Source organism: Benincasa hispida, chromosome 5 (genome assembly GCF_027475165.1).
Source record: "Benincasa hispida cultivar pf3 chromosome 5, pf3_genome.v1.1, whole genome shotgun sequence".
NCBI classification, from domain to species: Eukaryota; Viridiplantae; Streptophyta; class Magnoliopsida; order Cucurbitales; family Cucurbitaceae; genus Benincasa; species Benincasa hispida.
The window spans coordinates 44347009-44361399 of NC_143482.1; the positions used below are offsets into that span (position 1 = coordinate 44347009).

At 31.5% G+C, this 14391-nt stretch overlaps 1 protein-coding gene across 1 annotated transcript; it reads left to right on the forward strand.

The window, feature by feature from the left end:
• Window positions 1–3774: 3774 nt before the first annotated feature.
• LOC120078707 (cinnamyl alcohol dehydrogenase 1-like) lies at window positions 3775–6971 on the forward strand. Its single transcript, XM_039033002.2, has 5 exons — window positions 3775–4329; window positions 4438–4551; window positions 4664–4891; window positions 5424–5863; window positions 6499–6971. Exons 1-5 carry the CDS (start codon window positions 4241–4243, stop codon window positions 6693–6695), a joined length of 1068 nt encoding a protein of 355 aa, XP_038888930.1. The 5' UTR covers window positions 3775–4240; the 3' UTR covers window positions 6696–6971.
• Window positions 6972–14391: the final 7420 nt, after the last annotated feature.

Here is a 14391-nt window from a genome sequence, read left to right on the forward strand (position 1 = left end):
AATAATTTTATATCTTTGATTTTTAGAAGTTAATTAACAATGTCTTAACTAATAAAATTAGATAAATAATTGTGGATATTTTTCTTAATAATTGGTTGATTGAGTCAATTTTTGTAGATATCTTTTCTTCTATAACTCACTCAAGGGTGGGAAAATTGGATGATTGTTGATATAATATGTTGAGACTTGGTGTCTGGTGATTGAATGTTAACAGAAATGTTGCTCTAAACCACAAATTTAGAAAAAGTCTTTAGGCGTTTACCAATTTAATTAGATATATAATTAATTATCTTTAAATGATAAATTATAGCAAATGCCATTTATTTTTCTCCCTCGAGTACTATGTTGAATGAAGCAAAGCACTACCAGGAAAATAATGTGGGAAAATGGCCAAATACGCATCGAAATAAGCTTTTTCGATGATTGAAAGCATATCGACATAGTAATAAAAAAAATCTCTCCTCTCTCGATGTCACCAATAATGTTGTCACCGGCCATCGATGGAGCTATGTAAGGGTCGAGGAGGGACACGGAGGGACACGTGTCCCTCCTCGACTTATCATATTTTGTATTTTTTGAATATAGCATTTAAGTAATATTTAACTATATATTTTTTATTTATATTAAAAATCAATATTTTGAGTGTGGTATAGTGGTAGGGGAGATGCACTTGAATTGTTAAGGGTGTGTGGGTTTGAATCCTCTAATTTTAATTTATAATTTATTTTAAAATTAAATTTTGTTAGTGTTATTATCTATTGGTGTAGTACTTGCCTAAGAAAGGAATTTAGTATTAAAATTTTTTTATTTTTTTCTAAAAAAAAAAAGACAATAATAAAAAATAAATTTAGGTTTTCTAAAAAAATAACCCTTACCTTAAATTTTCTAGTTGTTGCCTCAACAAAAATTTGAAACAAAAAAATAAGTTGCAATTTCTTTTAATCATAGATATTTTTTTTTTCAACCTAAATTTTCCTCTCAAATCTCCATAATATAATATTGAAAAGATATTGTTAACCATTTTTTTTACTTAATTTTTAGTTTGTATTATTTAGTATATATTTATTTTAATTAATGTCAGAATTAAACTATAAGATAATTTTCTCGTTTGTCGTCAGGATATATGTATCATACTATTCACACGTAAGTTTCAAAGTTTTCTCAATCTTTTTAATTTTCATACTTTTAAATATATGTAATAAATCATAATATTTTTATTGATAATACTTTTGTAGGGTTTGTATCAATATGAAGAGATATTTTAAAAGAAAAATAACAATAGAAACTACATAGTCATCATCTTCAAGAACAAAAAAATACTTTTGATTCTGATATATTTTATATAGAAATTAATTTAGGAGAACTACCTGCAGATCTTAGTGTAAGAACTAAAATATATCTTGCAAATCAAGTTCGTAGAACATATTTACAACAATGTCCTTATTAGTCTTATAATCATATTTTTCAATTCAAGAAATTTGGATCGATTTCAAAACATAAAAACTCGTAGAAGACAATAATATGTATTAATTAATTAATGGAGCTATATATTTTTTTTTAACATTTTTTTATAGTTTTTTTAATTACATAGTGCCTCTATACAAAATTTTTTGCTCCGCCATTGTCATAGGTAGTAGTCCTTCCTTTTGACGTGGTACGAGCAACGCCATCCCCTATGTCGTATTCTACTCATTGATAGTTCTCGCTTCTCTCGACAGTAGTTTTCTCAACGTCGATATTATTGTCGGGAAAAATTGTTGTCCATTGAATTTTTTCTTAATAAAATCATTTTAGAGTGCAATTAAAAGAAATTGTTATTTAAAATACCTTTTTAAAAATGTAAGAAGTAAAAATATTTGGGTTGTTTTTAGATATATGTAAATGCTAAGAAATATTTTTAAATATAACAAAATATCATTGTCTATTAGTAATAGATACTGATAAATAAATATTTAACTGTTTATATTAGTGATAGATAGTGATATTTTGCTATATTTAAAAATATTTTCAACAGTTTTATCATTTAAAACAATTATCCAAAATATTTTTATTGAAAATATTTGTTATAAAAGTCTAAAAACTACCCAATATTCCAAACAACCCTTAAATCTATTTTTTTAAAAAAAAAAAGAAAAAAGAAAAAAAAAGTAAGTAAAGTCATTAATTGAGTACGAGTAAAGTGCAATTTCTCTCATGGGGAAAATTATTTCTTACCTAACCCAAATTGCAAGAGAATTAGGAAATATAAATAATATTTTTAAATTCCAAACCAAAAAAACAAGGAAATTTATTTTGTTGGTAATATTTTCCTTTAGTAATCAAAATCAAATTAGTTTCTATTTTCCCAAATAGGAAATTTGGAAATTTATTTCTAGAATGTAAAACTTTTTAGGCTATTTTTTTTTTTAAAAAAATAATAATAGAGACGGCGGTTTGGAAAATTGAAACAAACAATAATCTGAGAAGGGAAACGTGGGTTTAATTCATCTCTTGTCCTAACTTCAAAATTTTAAAATAATAATAAAAAAATAAATTTTAAATTCTTTAAAAAAAAAAAAAAAAAAGAAACAGAAAAAAGATCCAACAATCCAGATTCGTCTTCTCCACTCGCCGCCGTAGGATCCGCCGCATCAGATCTCCGCCACCGGGTTTCACCTACTGCCCTTTTTCCTCGCTCCTCACTTCATTATTAAAAATAAATAAATAATAAAAATCCACGGGACCACCTCCTAATTACTCTTACCTTATAATAATCAATATTGGACACGTGTTCAAAATCTATACTTTTTAATATAAACATTTTAATTAATTTTGATACGATTAGCCATGAATGGGAGTAGTACGTCAACGAGAGTATTGTTAGTTGGTCGAAATATTTTCTCCTCCTTTGAAATGAGATCGTTCAAAACTTATGTCTCTACATTCGGTACGTTAAATGTTGGAAATAGTCAACATGAATAAAACTTAGATATAATTGACATACACTTACTAAATTGAAAGTTCAAATCTTCGTACTTTCACTTATTGCAATAAATAAAAAAATGGGAAAAACATCCATACTTATATTATGGTAGTGAAACTTTACCCTTGATTTTAATTAATTAAGGAAAATTTTCAAAAATAGAAAAATAAAGGAAACTATTTACACAAAAGAGCAAAATTTTAATTTTCTTTGATAGACGCTGATAGAAGTTTATTAATGCTATCAGTAATAGAAACTGATAGAAATTTATCAGTGTCGATTAATATATTTTTTTTGTTTTTTTTTTACTATTTCTGTAAATAGTTTAATATTTTTTCTATTAGCGAAAACTTTCCATTAATTAATTAGTGTCTTAATCAATTTTTTAGTACAATTATAAGGATTGTGGATCAAAAATGTCTTAATCAATTGGTTATGCTCAAGTTCGTTTGAATAATAACTAATTGATACATGCTTTATAATATAAATAAATAACTTTTCTTATATTAATATAGCATAAATAACTTTTCTTATATTAATATAGTATAAATACTACTTTTATAATTCAATCATTTAAGATGAATACTCTAGAATTAAAGATGGTAGATTCAAATCTCTCACGTTCACATATTATGAAACTCATAGAAGTAGAAAAATATTACTATTTATTGTTAGTTAGGTATTCACATCCAAATTTAAATATTGAGATTTCAAATTTGCGAAAATGACTATAGATATTTTTAGAAAAATCAAATAAACAAAAAAATCCATCGAAAGTATATTTAAATTGATAAATAACCTTTATATCTTTTATAGATGTTTAAATACTTATGATTTATATTATATTCACATTAATATTTTATTTACTTTTTTATATTTTATAATTTTGTACACATTGATTTGTCTCTCATTATCTATTTGAATCTGTGGTAATTTTTTAAATTATTTATCTTTTTTTTTTTTTTTGAGTTTAACATGGTTAAAAAAAAAGGATATAAGGTAAAAACAACATAATTAAATTATTTATGAAGCAAAATTGATAGCGTGTGTGAAAGAACATGTATTATTTGGAGAATATTTTGTTAGTAATTTTTTATTATTATTATTTTGAAATTGTCTTCGATGGAGGTAAAATTGTAAGACCCTCCACTAACTTCTTCTTATTTATATGCTTCATCCTTTGCCATCTTCATCCTCAAACACATCCTCTCCATTTCTGCAACAAAACCCTAACCTCATCTCTCTCTCTGTTTCTCTTTCTCTCCATTACTCTCTATAATGGGTGGCGTTGAAGGAGAAAGAACAACAACAGGATTTGCAGCAAGAGACCCATCTGGGTTTCTCTCTCCTTACACTTACGAACTCAGGTTGGTGAATAAAAACAGAGCTCAAAATACTCTGTTTTTCTTTCTGTTACTGTATGTTCTTCATTTCAGGGTTATATAATAATGAGTAAATGAATTGTGAATTTGCAGAGAAACAGGGCCAGAGGATGTTTACATCAGAGTTATATGCTGTGGGCTCTGTCATACTGATATTCATCAGATCAAAAACGACCTCGGAATGTCCAATTACCCCATGGTTCCAGGGTTAGAAACAAACAAACAAACCAACCCAAAATTTACTCTGTTTTTTGCTCTGTTTTTTGTTTTTGAGTTTAATAATGGGTTTTATTATTTTTTTTTTTTTTGGATTTTGAAGGCATGAAGTTGTTGGTGAAGTGATGGAAATTGGGAAGAATGTGAAGAGATTTAAAGTGAAGGATATTGTGGGAGTTGGATGCATAGTTGGATCTTGCAAAACTTGCAAGCGATGTGAAACTGATAGAGAACAATACTGCAATAACAAAATTTGGACTAATAATGATGTGTACACCGACGGCAGACCCACCCAAGGCGGCTTCGCCACCGCCATGGTCGTCGATCAAAAGTAAGCCCTTTTATTACCTTTTGCTTACAACCACAATGTTACAGCCTAAAAGTTGAGAGCCACTCTTGTTTTGTTTTGTTTTTCTTTTGCTTTTCCCAAAAAAAATTAAATTAAATTAATTTACCTAATTAGGTTATCTGACTTATTTGGATTGAAGTCAAGTAAATTAAAATTTTATGGTTTTTATTGATTCAGAGTCTAATTTATTATTATTTTTTAGGATTTTTTTTTTTACTTACGATATAGTTAAATTTAATTTAATTTTTATAAGATTTTCATGAGTTACTGATTTTTTTTAGCAGGTTTATTTAATAAATGATTTCTATCAAGATAATTCAAAAACCTAAATGGACCAAATGAAGCAGAATTTAATCTTTTATTAGAGTTTGAATACAGAACAGTCGGCAATTAAGACCATATTAAACCATTATTGAACGAAACTCACAGTTACATAAATTACTCTCTCTACTTATTGAAATTAGTTTCAGGTTAGATCATTACTAAATTCAAAAACTTAAACCGACAAATGTAGGTTTGTGGTGAAAGTACCCGATGGAATGGCACCAGAGCAGGCGGCAGCACTACTATGTGCCGGCGTGACGGTGTACAGTCCACTGAAACATTTTGGGCTGAAGAAAAGTGGGCTAAAAGGAGGAATCTTAGGCCTTGGAGGAGTTGGGCACATGGGGGTGAAACTGGCAAAGGCATTGGGCCATCATGTCACAGTCATAAGCTCCTCCAACAAGAAGAGAGAAGAAGCTCTCGACCATCTCGGCGCCGATGACTACCTCATTAGCTCCGACGAGGCTCGGATGCAACAAGCCGTCGACTCCCTCGATTACATTATCGACACTGTGCCAGCATTTCACCCTCTCGAGCCTTATCTTTCGCTCCTCAAGCTTGATGGCAAGTTGATCTTGTTAGGTGTTATTAATAACCCTCTCCAATTCGTCTCTCCCATGGTCATCCTAGGTAAGTCTCTTTTGTTAATTATCTTCAATCCTCACTACACTCCATAGGTTTAACTCTAAATTTCATATTTGGGTTTCGAATTTTTTTTTTTGTTGTCTAAATTCAACTTGTGTGGTTATCAAATATTAATTAAGATAGAAATAACGAATCTCATCAATATAGACCGAAAATTGTATGTGTTCTAATAACCACTTGTTATGAATTTGAAATACTTATACTGTTTCTATCTCATACATCTAACGGTGTAAAATTGTCAGTCACGTGACGACCCTCCAAATAATAGAGTGCATATAGATTTTTTAATAAGTTAATCACATCCCTATGTGTGTAATAGATATATCGGGTCAACTAACTTGGTAACAAATAAATTTAATCATTTATTTATATTAAAAATAAATAATTAGATAAAAGTACACTACTTATGTGTCAAAGAGATTAGGTTATGAAGGGTTACAAATAAATTTAATCTTATTTTTAGTTCAATGGTCGATTACGAGAGTGATGAACCATCGACTTTTGCGATATTAGTGATTGGTGTCTATTATCCAAATGTCCATTTAGTTATTTTCGAATTGGCTAATAAATTTAATATTTTATCCATATGCACTTAACACGTATACCTATCATTTGAATAGGGAGGAAGACGATTACAGGGAGCTTCATAGGGAGCATGAAGGAGACACAGGAGATTCTAGATTTCTTCAAGGAGAAGGAATTGAGTTCAATGGTGGAAGTGGTGAAGATGGATTACATAAACAAAGCCATTGAAAGGTTGGAGAAGAATGATGTTAGATATAGGTTTGTGGTGGATGTTGAAGGAAGCAAGTTTTAAAGAGAATTAATTAGGCTACCATTTTGTCCTTGGGCTGCTGATTATAATTAATTATCTCTACTTTTGGGGAATATATTATGAGAAATTTGGACTTTATTAATTGATGTATGAATTTAACGTGGGAAAGTTTGAATATATATAGTGTTAAAAAAAATGTGTTCTTTTAAGTTTAAAGTTATGAAATACATCTCTTTTTGGTTAGCCAACTTTTGAGGCTATTGGTTCTCAACCTTGGATGGATAATGAACATAATCACATCACATGAATGGTCAAAAAGGGACTAAATTTTTGTTTTTTTAATAAACTAAAAAGATAAAAAGTAATGAGTGTTTCTTTCCCCTTTATTTTGAGAAGAAAAGAACAATATAATATGAAAGGTACAGGAATCTTCAATCTAATCTTGAAAAGGGTTCATAGGCAATTGATATCTATTTAACATACAAAAGAATAATTTTTGGTCCCTTTGACCAATCCAAAAACCCTTTGGTATTCTTGCCTATATACATTAACCCTTTGCATTAGCCTAAGATAAAATTTGGTTGCAATGTAATTCAAGTGAAAAATGGCAAAATTTTAAGTATATGATTTGCTTAGCTTAACAGCTATTGAGAGTGTAGCTATTATTTATATGGTAAAATTGTTTGAAATAGGCTTCAAGTGAAGGTAAAAATGTAGGTTAAATTACAAGTTCTACCACTGAAGTTTTATGTCTGTATTTAACAACTGTTTGAAGCGCTTACCAGATAAAAAGAAAATTTAGAGGTTTCATTTGAAAAAATAGTAAAAATATTTCAAAATATTGAAAATGGAAAAATCAAATTAAATAATTAAAAATAACAGTGACGAATTGTCAAAACTGCCTTCACTTACAAATATAAATACCTACATTCATAAGTTGAAGCTGAAAAATTGCAAAAACATTCAAAATAAACTTCAAATGCACAATAACTAAACAATTAGCACAATAACCAATGGAACTTGTCAAACATCCAATCAACATTTACATGATATGATTACTACACTGCTCTAGGTTAGGGGTAGGGGTGAGTAAGGATGGTCGAAAAACTGAGTCGAGGAGGCCAGTTTTTTTTTAAAAAAAAAACTGATGGGGGCGGTTTTATTGAATTATAGTTTTAAACCAACCCGACCCCGACCAAAAATTTGACCGAACCGCCCAACCCTGACCGAATTAATTAAATATTATATAAGTATTATTGTATTATAATTTATTTTATAACATTTATAATTTATTAATAATAATATACTTTTATTATAAATAATAAAATTCAAATATCTTAAAATTATGTTGGGATTTTGTAATTTGCATGACTAGTTTATTAGGTATTATTTAATGGATATTTGTATATGTTAAAATGATTGGAACATGAAAATCATGAGTAGAGTGCAAAAAATAAATAAATAAATAATGGGAAAAAAGATAACGAAACAGAAAAAGGAAAAAAATAAACAGAAAATGTGTCGTCCCCAATCAGTCCCAGACTGACCCCGACTGGTCGGTTTATAGAACGTGTGCGGTTTTGGGACTTTTCAAACCAACTATGACGGTTTCGGTAATGGTTTTTATGGAAAACCAACCCCGCCCGAATGCTCACCTCTACCTAGAGGTGTTCAGCTGGGTTTGGTTAGGCTAAATAATATTCTAGGCCCAACCTAATTGTTTGTATTGTAAATTTCTTCGGCCCAAAATAACCCTTATTAGAAAATGAATAATCCAATCCAACCCAACCATGAAATATTTGGGTTGGGTTGTTGTTTCAAAAAGAAGTAAAATGTAAATAGTAAAAATCTAATTTAATTATTTTCATATATTATATTACAATTAACAATTCAATTTCAATTTATATAATAAATATTTTATTTTCAAAATGTTAAGAAACTATTTTTAAGAGTTGTTGGAGAAAAAATAATTAAAAAAAATAATGAAATTAAATGAAATTAAAGCAATATATGTATAAATAATTGTATTATAAGTAACAAAAAAAATATATAGTTTAAAGTTAATAATAAGTTCGGATTAGTTTGAGTTATATTAAGTGTGACCATAAACCAACTCAACCCATAAAATTTTCATTTATTTAAACTCAAACCACCAACTCAATCCATAAAATTTTCATTTATTTAAACCCAAACCAACTCAAATGAATTGATAACCAAATCGTAGTTGCATGGGTTGGGTTGGGTTGGGTTGATCAATTTTTTCGGATCATCGGGTTTTTTGAACACCCCTACTCTAGGGGTTCATAGAAAATAAAAAAAAATTAAAACTAAAACCGCCAAAACTCAAATAAAAAACAAAAAGAAACTAGGGGTTTAAAAATTTTCTCCTCTCCCTTCGGTTTCCCTCCCAAAAAGAACTTAGGGATTTATGTCTCTTCCTTTTTTTCTTTTTCGTCATGCTACCACAATACACACTATTATAGAGAAGAAGAAATGATTGAAGAAAAGAAAATCATAGATGAGAGTTGAATGCCTATCGATTAGAAACTGATGAACAAAAAAAAACACAACTGAACCTATTGATGGTATGATTCATACACAAACAAAAAAGTGAGGAAAAAAAAAAAAAACACACTTGATATGGTATGCGATTGTGATAATGGTAGAACAACAAAAGTGGGAAGAGAGAAAAAAGTTCACCTACGGTTACATTTTCTTTTTCCTTTTTTATTTTTTTATTTACTTTTTATTGATTTAAATTATATTAAAATTGGATTCTGAAACAAAATCTAAACATTTCAAATTTGATAGAAATTTATTGGGTTTCAAAAAAGTGAAATATATATATATAATTTCAATTAAGGTTGATACTTTTCCCTCTTAAATTTAAAATTTAAAAATTTTAATTCTTTTATCAACTTAAATACAGAATTTTCAAATCTCGTGTCAAACATAAGTTGGTTATCTTCTCAATTATATTAGTTTGGCACTAAAACATAAAATTAAAAGGGAAAAAAATCCAATAATTTATTATAATTTATTTAAATTTACAAGATCACGAAATATTATAGTTTATATATGACAATGATATATTATTATATTATATTATTAAAAATATAAAATTATATAAATAGTAATAATATAAACGAAAAAATGCATGCAATAAAAAAAAAATAGATAAACTGTGATAGAATACAAATCTCTAAATGTATAAAAAAATTAAAAAGAATTAGATAAAATTGAATCAATTCAAAAAAATGTTATAAGAAATTGAATTTAATAACAAAATGTATAAATAAATCGAAAAAGAATAAGAGGAAACCAAATTTGATAAGAAAATGTATAATAATAATAATAAATCGAGTATTATAACAAAAGATAGATTTGGATACATATTCATGGAGCAAAATCAGGAAGATAAAAGATTCTATTATAATAACTAATCACGAAAAAAAATGATGGTTAAAAACTCATAAATCTACGTTACAATTACATTGTATGTGTAAATGTAGATTAGTTAAATCTCATAGCTTCATATTACTATTACACTATATGTGTAACTATATGTTAGTTAATCGGTGAAAACTGATATAAACATAACTATAACATTATGATAAGTGCTAAAACGGATAAAAAAAAATCGAAGAATCAAGACAAATCAATCAGTTGGAATTAAATATATTAATAAAAAACTAATAAATTAATAAAAAAAAATAAAAAGATAATATAAATTTTAAAGATTTACAATAAATTGAAATTTAAATGGAGAGATAAAATGATAAATTGATTTTTTTTTAATAGATCCGAAAAATAGTTATAGAACTCAGAAGTGGACATTTTTCGCCTGATTCGAAATTAATAACCGACTATTCAAGAAGAAAGAAGTACCCTCTCTTTTGCACAGTGGATGTCAGCATCTTGGCCGAACCACTTAAATTTTTGTGTTTCTTCTTCAATTCCCTTCTTCTACTTCTTAATTATCTTTGGTCCTTCGTGAAATTGTAAGAAAACTTCATAAATCGAACTAACTCTGCAAGAAACCATTTGTTGCCCTTGAACTTGTTAATATATCATAGACAAACGTTGTTTATGAACAGAGATTAAAAAGACGACTTAGACTAAAATCAGTAGCCGGATTGTCTAGGTTAATTAACCTCTAGGTAGAAAATTCAGTGGGAGGTACTTGGGGCATGAGATACTTCACTTAAACCTTTCACGTTTCTCCTAAATAGTCCATACCGTGAGATCTACCCTTGACCTCGTGGAACTTTTGGCATGTCCCCCTAACGGATAGTGTTTGGGTAAGTCAAATCAAGGTGGATGTAGAGAGTGTTCATAGTAAGTGGAAGCGGGAAGTGCGACAGCATATCTCTCGGTCTCCCTCGTTAGGTTGAATAAAGTTACTGCACATCACCTCGAGGCACCCTCGGAGTGTCCCCCTAAAGGATGGCAGTTTTGCGCGTTTCTTTATTTGATCTCCTGTAAAAGGATAAGGTAACTTAGTCTCTTGTCCTGATCTGCTTCTTCCCTACAATTGGCTCATTAGGGTTGGACTCTGACACGGAAAGCGAGGGATTACACTTACGCGGAATAATTAAAGGTTAACGATTCTGGACCAAAAAATGGAAGCTGTTAAGTTTAGTTCCAAGAGTTTGTTCTGCCTAATGGTTGAGAATGCCTCATCTCAGCGAAGGGGCAACTGATCACCCCACCGGTGACGTTTGTCCTGCCTCACTGGGGCATCATTGCAAAATAGAAGTCTATATCTTAGGGCACTTGAAACTGTTTTGCAAAACTGATTGGTTTAAAAGTGGTTTAGTAAAATCTAATAAAGTTTTGTTCGCATTTTCAGCAACATTTTCAAAATAGCAATAGCCACGTTAGTATTACTAAGCGCCGAAAAACTTACTGGCGATAATTTCACAATATGGAAACACATGATCACGACGATCCTGATCATCGAAAATCTCATGTTCTCTCTCACGGAGGCTTGTCCTCCTATTCCAGCTCCAAATGCCACTCGAAATATTCGGGAGGCATACGAACGATGGACAAGGGCAAATGAGAAAGGCCCAAACCTATATCTTAGCAAGTCTTTCTGAAGTCTTGACCAAGAAACATGAGCCTATGGTCTCAACGTGTGAGATCATGGAGTCCCTGTGGAGGATGTTTGGACAACCGTTTGAACAGCTTATGTGTGAAGCTCTTAAATACATATTCAACTCCAAAATGGAAGAAGACACCTCTGTTCGTGAACATGTGCTAAACATGATGGTCCACTTTAATGTGATGGAGTTGAATGGGTCTACCATCGATAAGGGCAGCCAGGTTAACATAATCCTGCATTCTTTGCTGGAGAGCTTCCTGCACTTTGTTAGCAATGTGATTCTTAACAAAGTGAAATATAACCTTACAACTCTCCTCAACGAGTTGCAGACCTACCAATTTTTACTGAAAAGTAAGAAGAGGAACAAGGGTGAGGTAAATGTTGCTTCATCCTCCAGGACGTTCCATAGAGGTTCAACCTCAGGAACGAAGTCTGCACCTTTTGCTTCTAACTCTGTAAAAGGAAAGAAGAAGAATAGTGGTAAGGGAAAAGGGAAGGCACCTGCTAATCCACGTCGTCGCCCCAAGAAGGCGTCCACAGGTTGCTAAGGGAAATTGTTTCCACTGCAACCAAGATAGACACTGGAAGTGGAACTGTCCTCAGTATCTAAAAGAGAAGAAAGCAGCCAAGGCTAAGGACAAGGCTAATAAATGTAAATGTGATTTACTTATTCTTGAAACTTGTTTAGTGGAGAATGATGATTCTGCCTAGATTGATTCAGGCATCACTAACCATATTTGTTCTTTTTTTTTCAGAGGATTAGATCTTGGCGACAGTTGGAGACTAGTGAGATGACGATGCGAGTAGACACCGGGCACGTCGTCTCAACTGTGGCAGTGGGAGGACTTCAGTTAGCTTACAGAATAGATTTCTTACTTTAAATAATGTATATATTGTTCCAAAACTAAAAAAAACTTCTAAATGAGTTAGAAGAAAATTCTTTACCAGTGTGCGAATCTTGCCTTGAGGGTAGGATGACTAAACGACCTTTTACTGGAAAAGATTATAGAGCAAAGGGGCCTCTTGAGTTAGTACATTCTAACCTTTGTGGTCCTATAAATGTGCGAGCCCGAGGTGGTTATGAGTATTTTATCAGTTTTATTGATGATTACTCCAGGTACGGCTATGTTTATCTTATGCAACGGAAGTCTGAATCCTTTGAAAAGTTCAAAGAGTTCAAGGCTGAAGTTGACAATGCATTGGATAGATGAATTAAAACACTTCAATCGGATCGAGGTGGAGAGTTTTTGGATTCGACTTTCCAGGACTATTTGATAGAACATAGAATCGTTTCCCAACTCTCAGCGCCGGGTACACCTCAGCAGAATGGTGTAGCGGAGAGGAGAAATAGGACCTTGTTAGACATTGTTCGCTCGATGAGGAGTTACGCTTCCTTACCAGACTCGTTTTAGGGTTTCGCAATGGAGACGGCGATATATATAATTAGTTGTGTTCCCTCCAAGGGTGTTGCAAGAAAACCTCTGGAGTTGTGGAACGGGCGTAAAGCTAGTTTACGTCACTTCCGCATTTGGGGTTGCCCTACACATGTGCTTGAGGCTAATCCCAAGAAGTTGGAACCACGGTCGAGGTTATGCCTCTCTGTAAGCTACCCCAAAGGTACACGAGGGGGTTATTTTTATGATCCGATGGAAAATAGGGTATTTGTTTCAACAAACGCTACTTTTCTGGAGGAGTATCATATAAGGGAGCATAATCCACGAAGCAAAGTCGTCTTGCGTGAACTTTCCAATGAAACTACTGAAACTTCAACAAGAGTTGTTTAAAAGCCTACTACATCAGCAAGGGTTGTTGATGGGAGTTTGTCCAGTAGGTCGATACCACCTCAAGTATTGAAGGAACCTCCACATAGTTTGAGGGTTGCGAACCCACCCGTTCGCTATTTGGATTTCACGAAAATCCTTGCTATGGTAGCAGATGGCGATGTTGAAGATCCATTGTCTTATAAGAAGGAAATGGAGGATGTTGACCGGGATGAATGGATCAAGGCCATGGATCTCGAGATGAAGTTGGTATACTTCAACTCAGTATGGGAGCTTGTAGATCAGCCTGATGGGGTAAGACCTATAGGTTATAAATGGATCTATAAGTGCAAACGGGGTGCTGATGGGAAGGTACAGACCTTCAAGGCTCAACTTGTGGCAAAGGGTTATACCCAGGTAGAGAAAGTCGACTATGAGGAGACTTTCTCGCCTGTTACCATGTTAAAGTCGATCCGCATCCTCCTGTCCATTGCAACTTATTATAATTATGAGATCTGACAAATTGACGTCAAAACGGTCTTTCTGAATGACAATTTTGAGAAGACCATTTAGATGGTGTAACCCGAGGGATTCATAGTCTAAGGTCAAGAGCAAAAGGTTCGCAAGCTGAATCGATTCATTTATGGGCTGAAACAGGCGTCTCGATTTTAGAACATACGGTTTTATACTACGATCAAGTCGTATGGCTTTGACCAAAATGTTGATGAATCTTGTGTCTGTAAGAAGATCATCAACATTTCAGTAATCTTCTTAGTGTTGTACGTAGACGATATACTACTCATTGGGAATGATGTAAGTCTACTGACTGCAGTTAAGAACTTGCTAGTGACCCAACTCCAAATGAAAGATT

What these genes read in the sequence shown, in the direction of transcription:
- LOC120078707 (XM_039033002.2), top strand. Translation starts at nt 4,241, where the DNA reads ATGGGTGGCGTTGAAGGAGAAAGAACAACAACAGGATTTGCAGCAAGA. An exon ending in AATTACCCCATGGTTCCAGG is followed by an intron (nt 4,552 to 4,663) that starts GTTAGAAACAAA and finishes TGGATTTTGAAG; the next exon opens with GCATGAAGTTGTTGGTGAAG. An exon ending in GCCATGGTCGTCGATCAAAA is followed by an intron (nt 4,892 to 5,423) that starts GTAAGCCCTTTT and finishes CGACAAATGTAG; the next exon opens with GTTTGTGGTGAAAGTACCCG.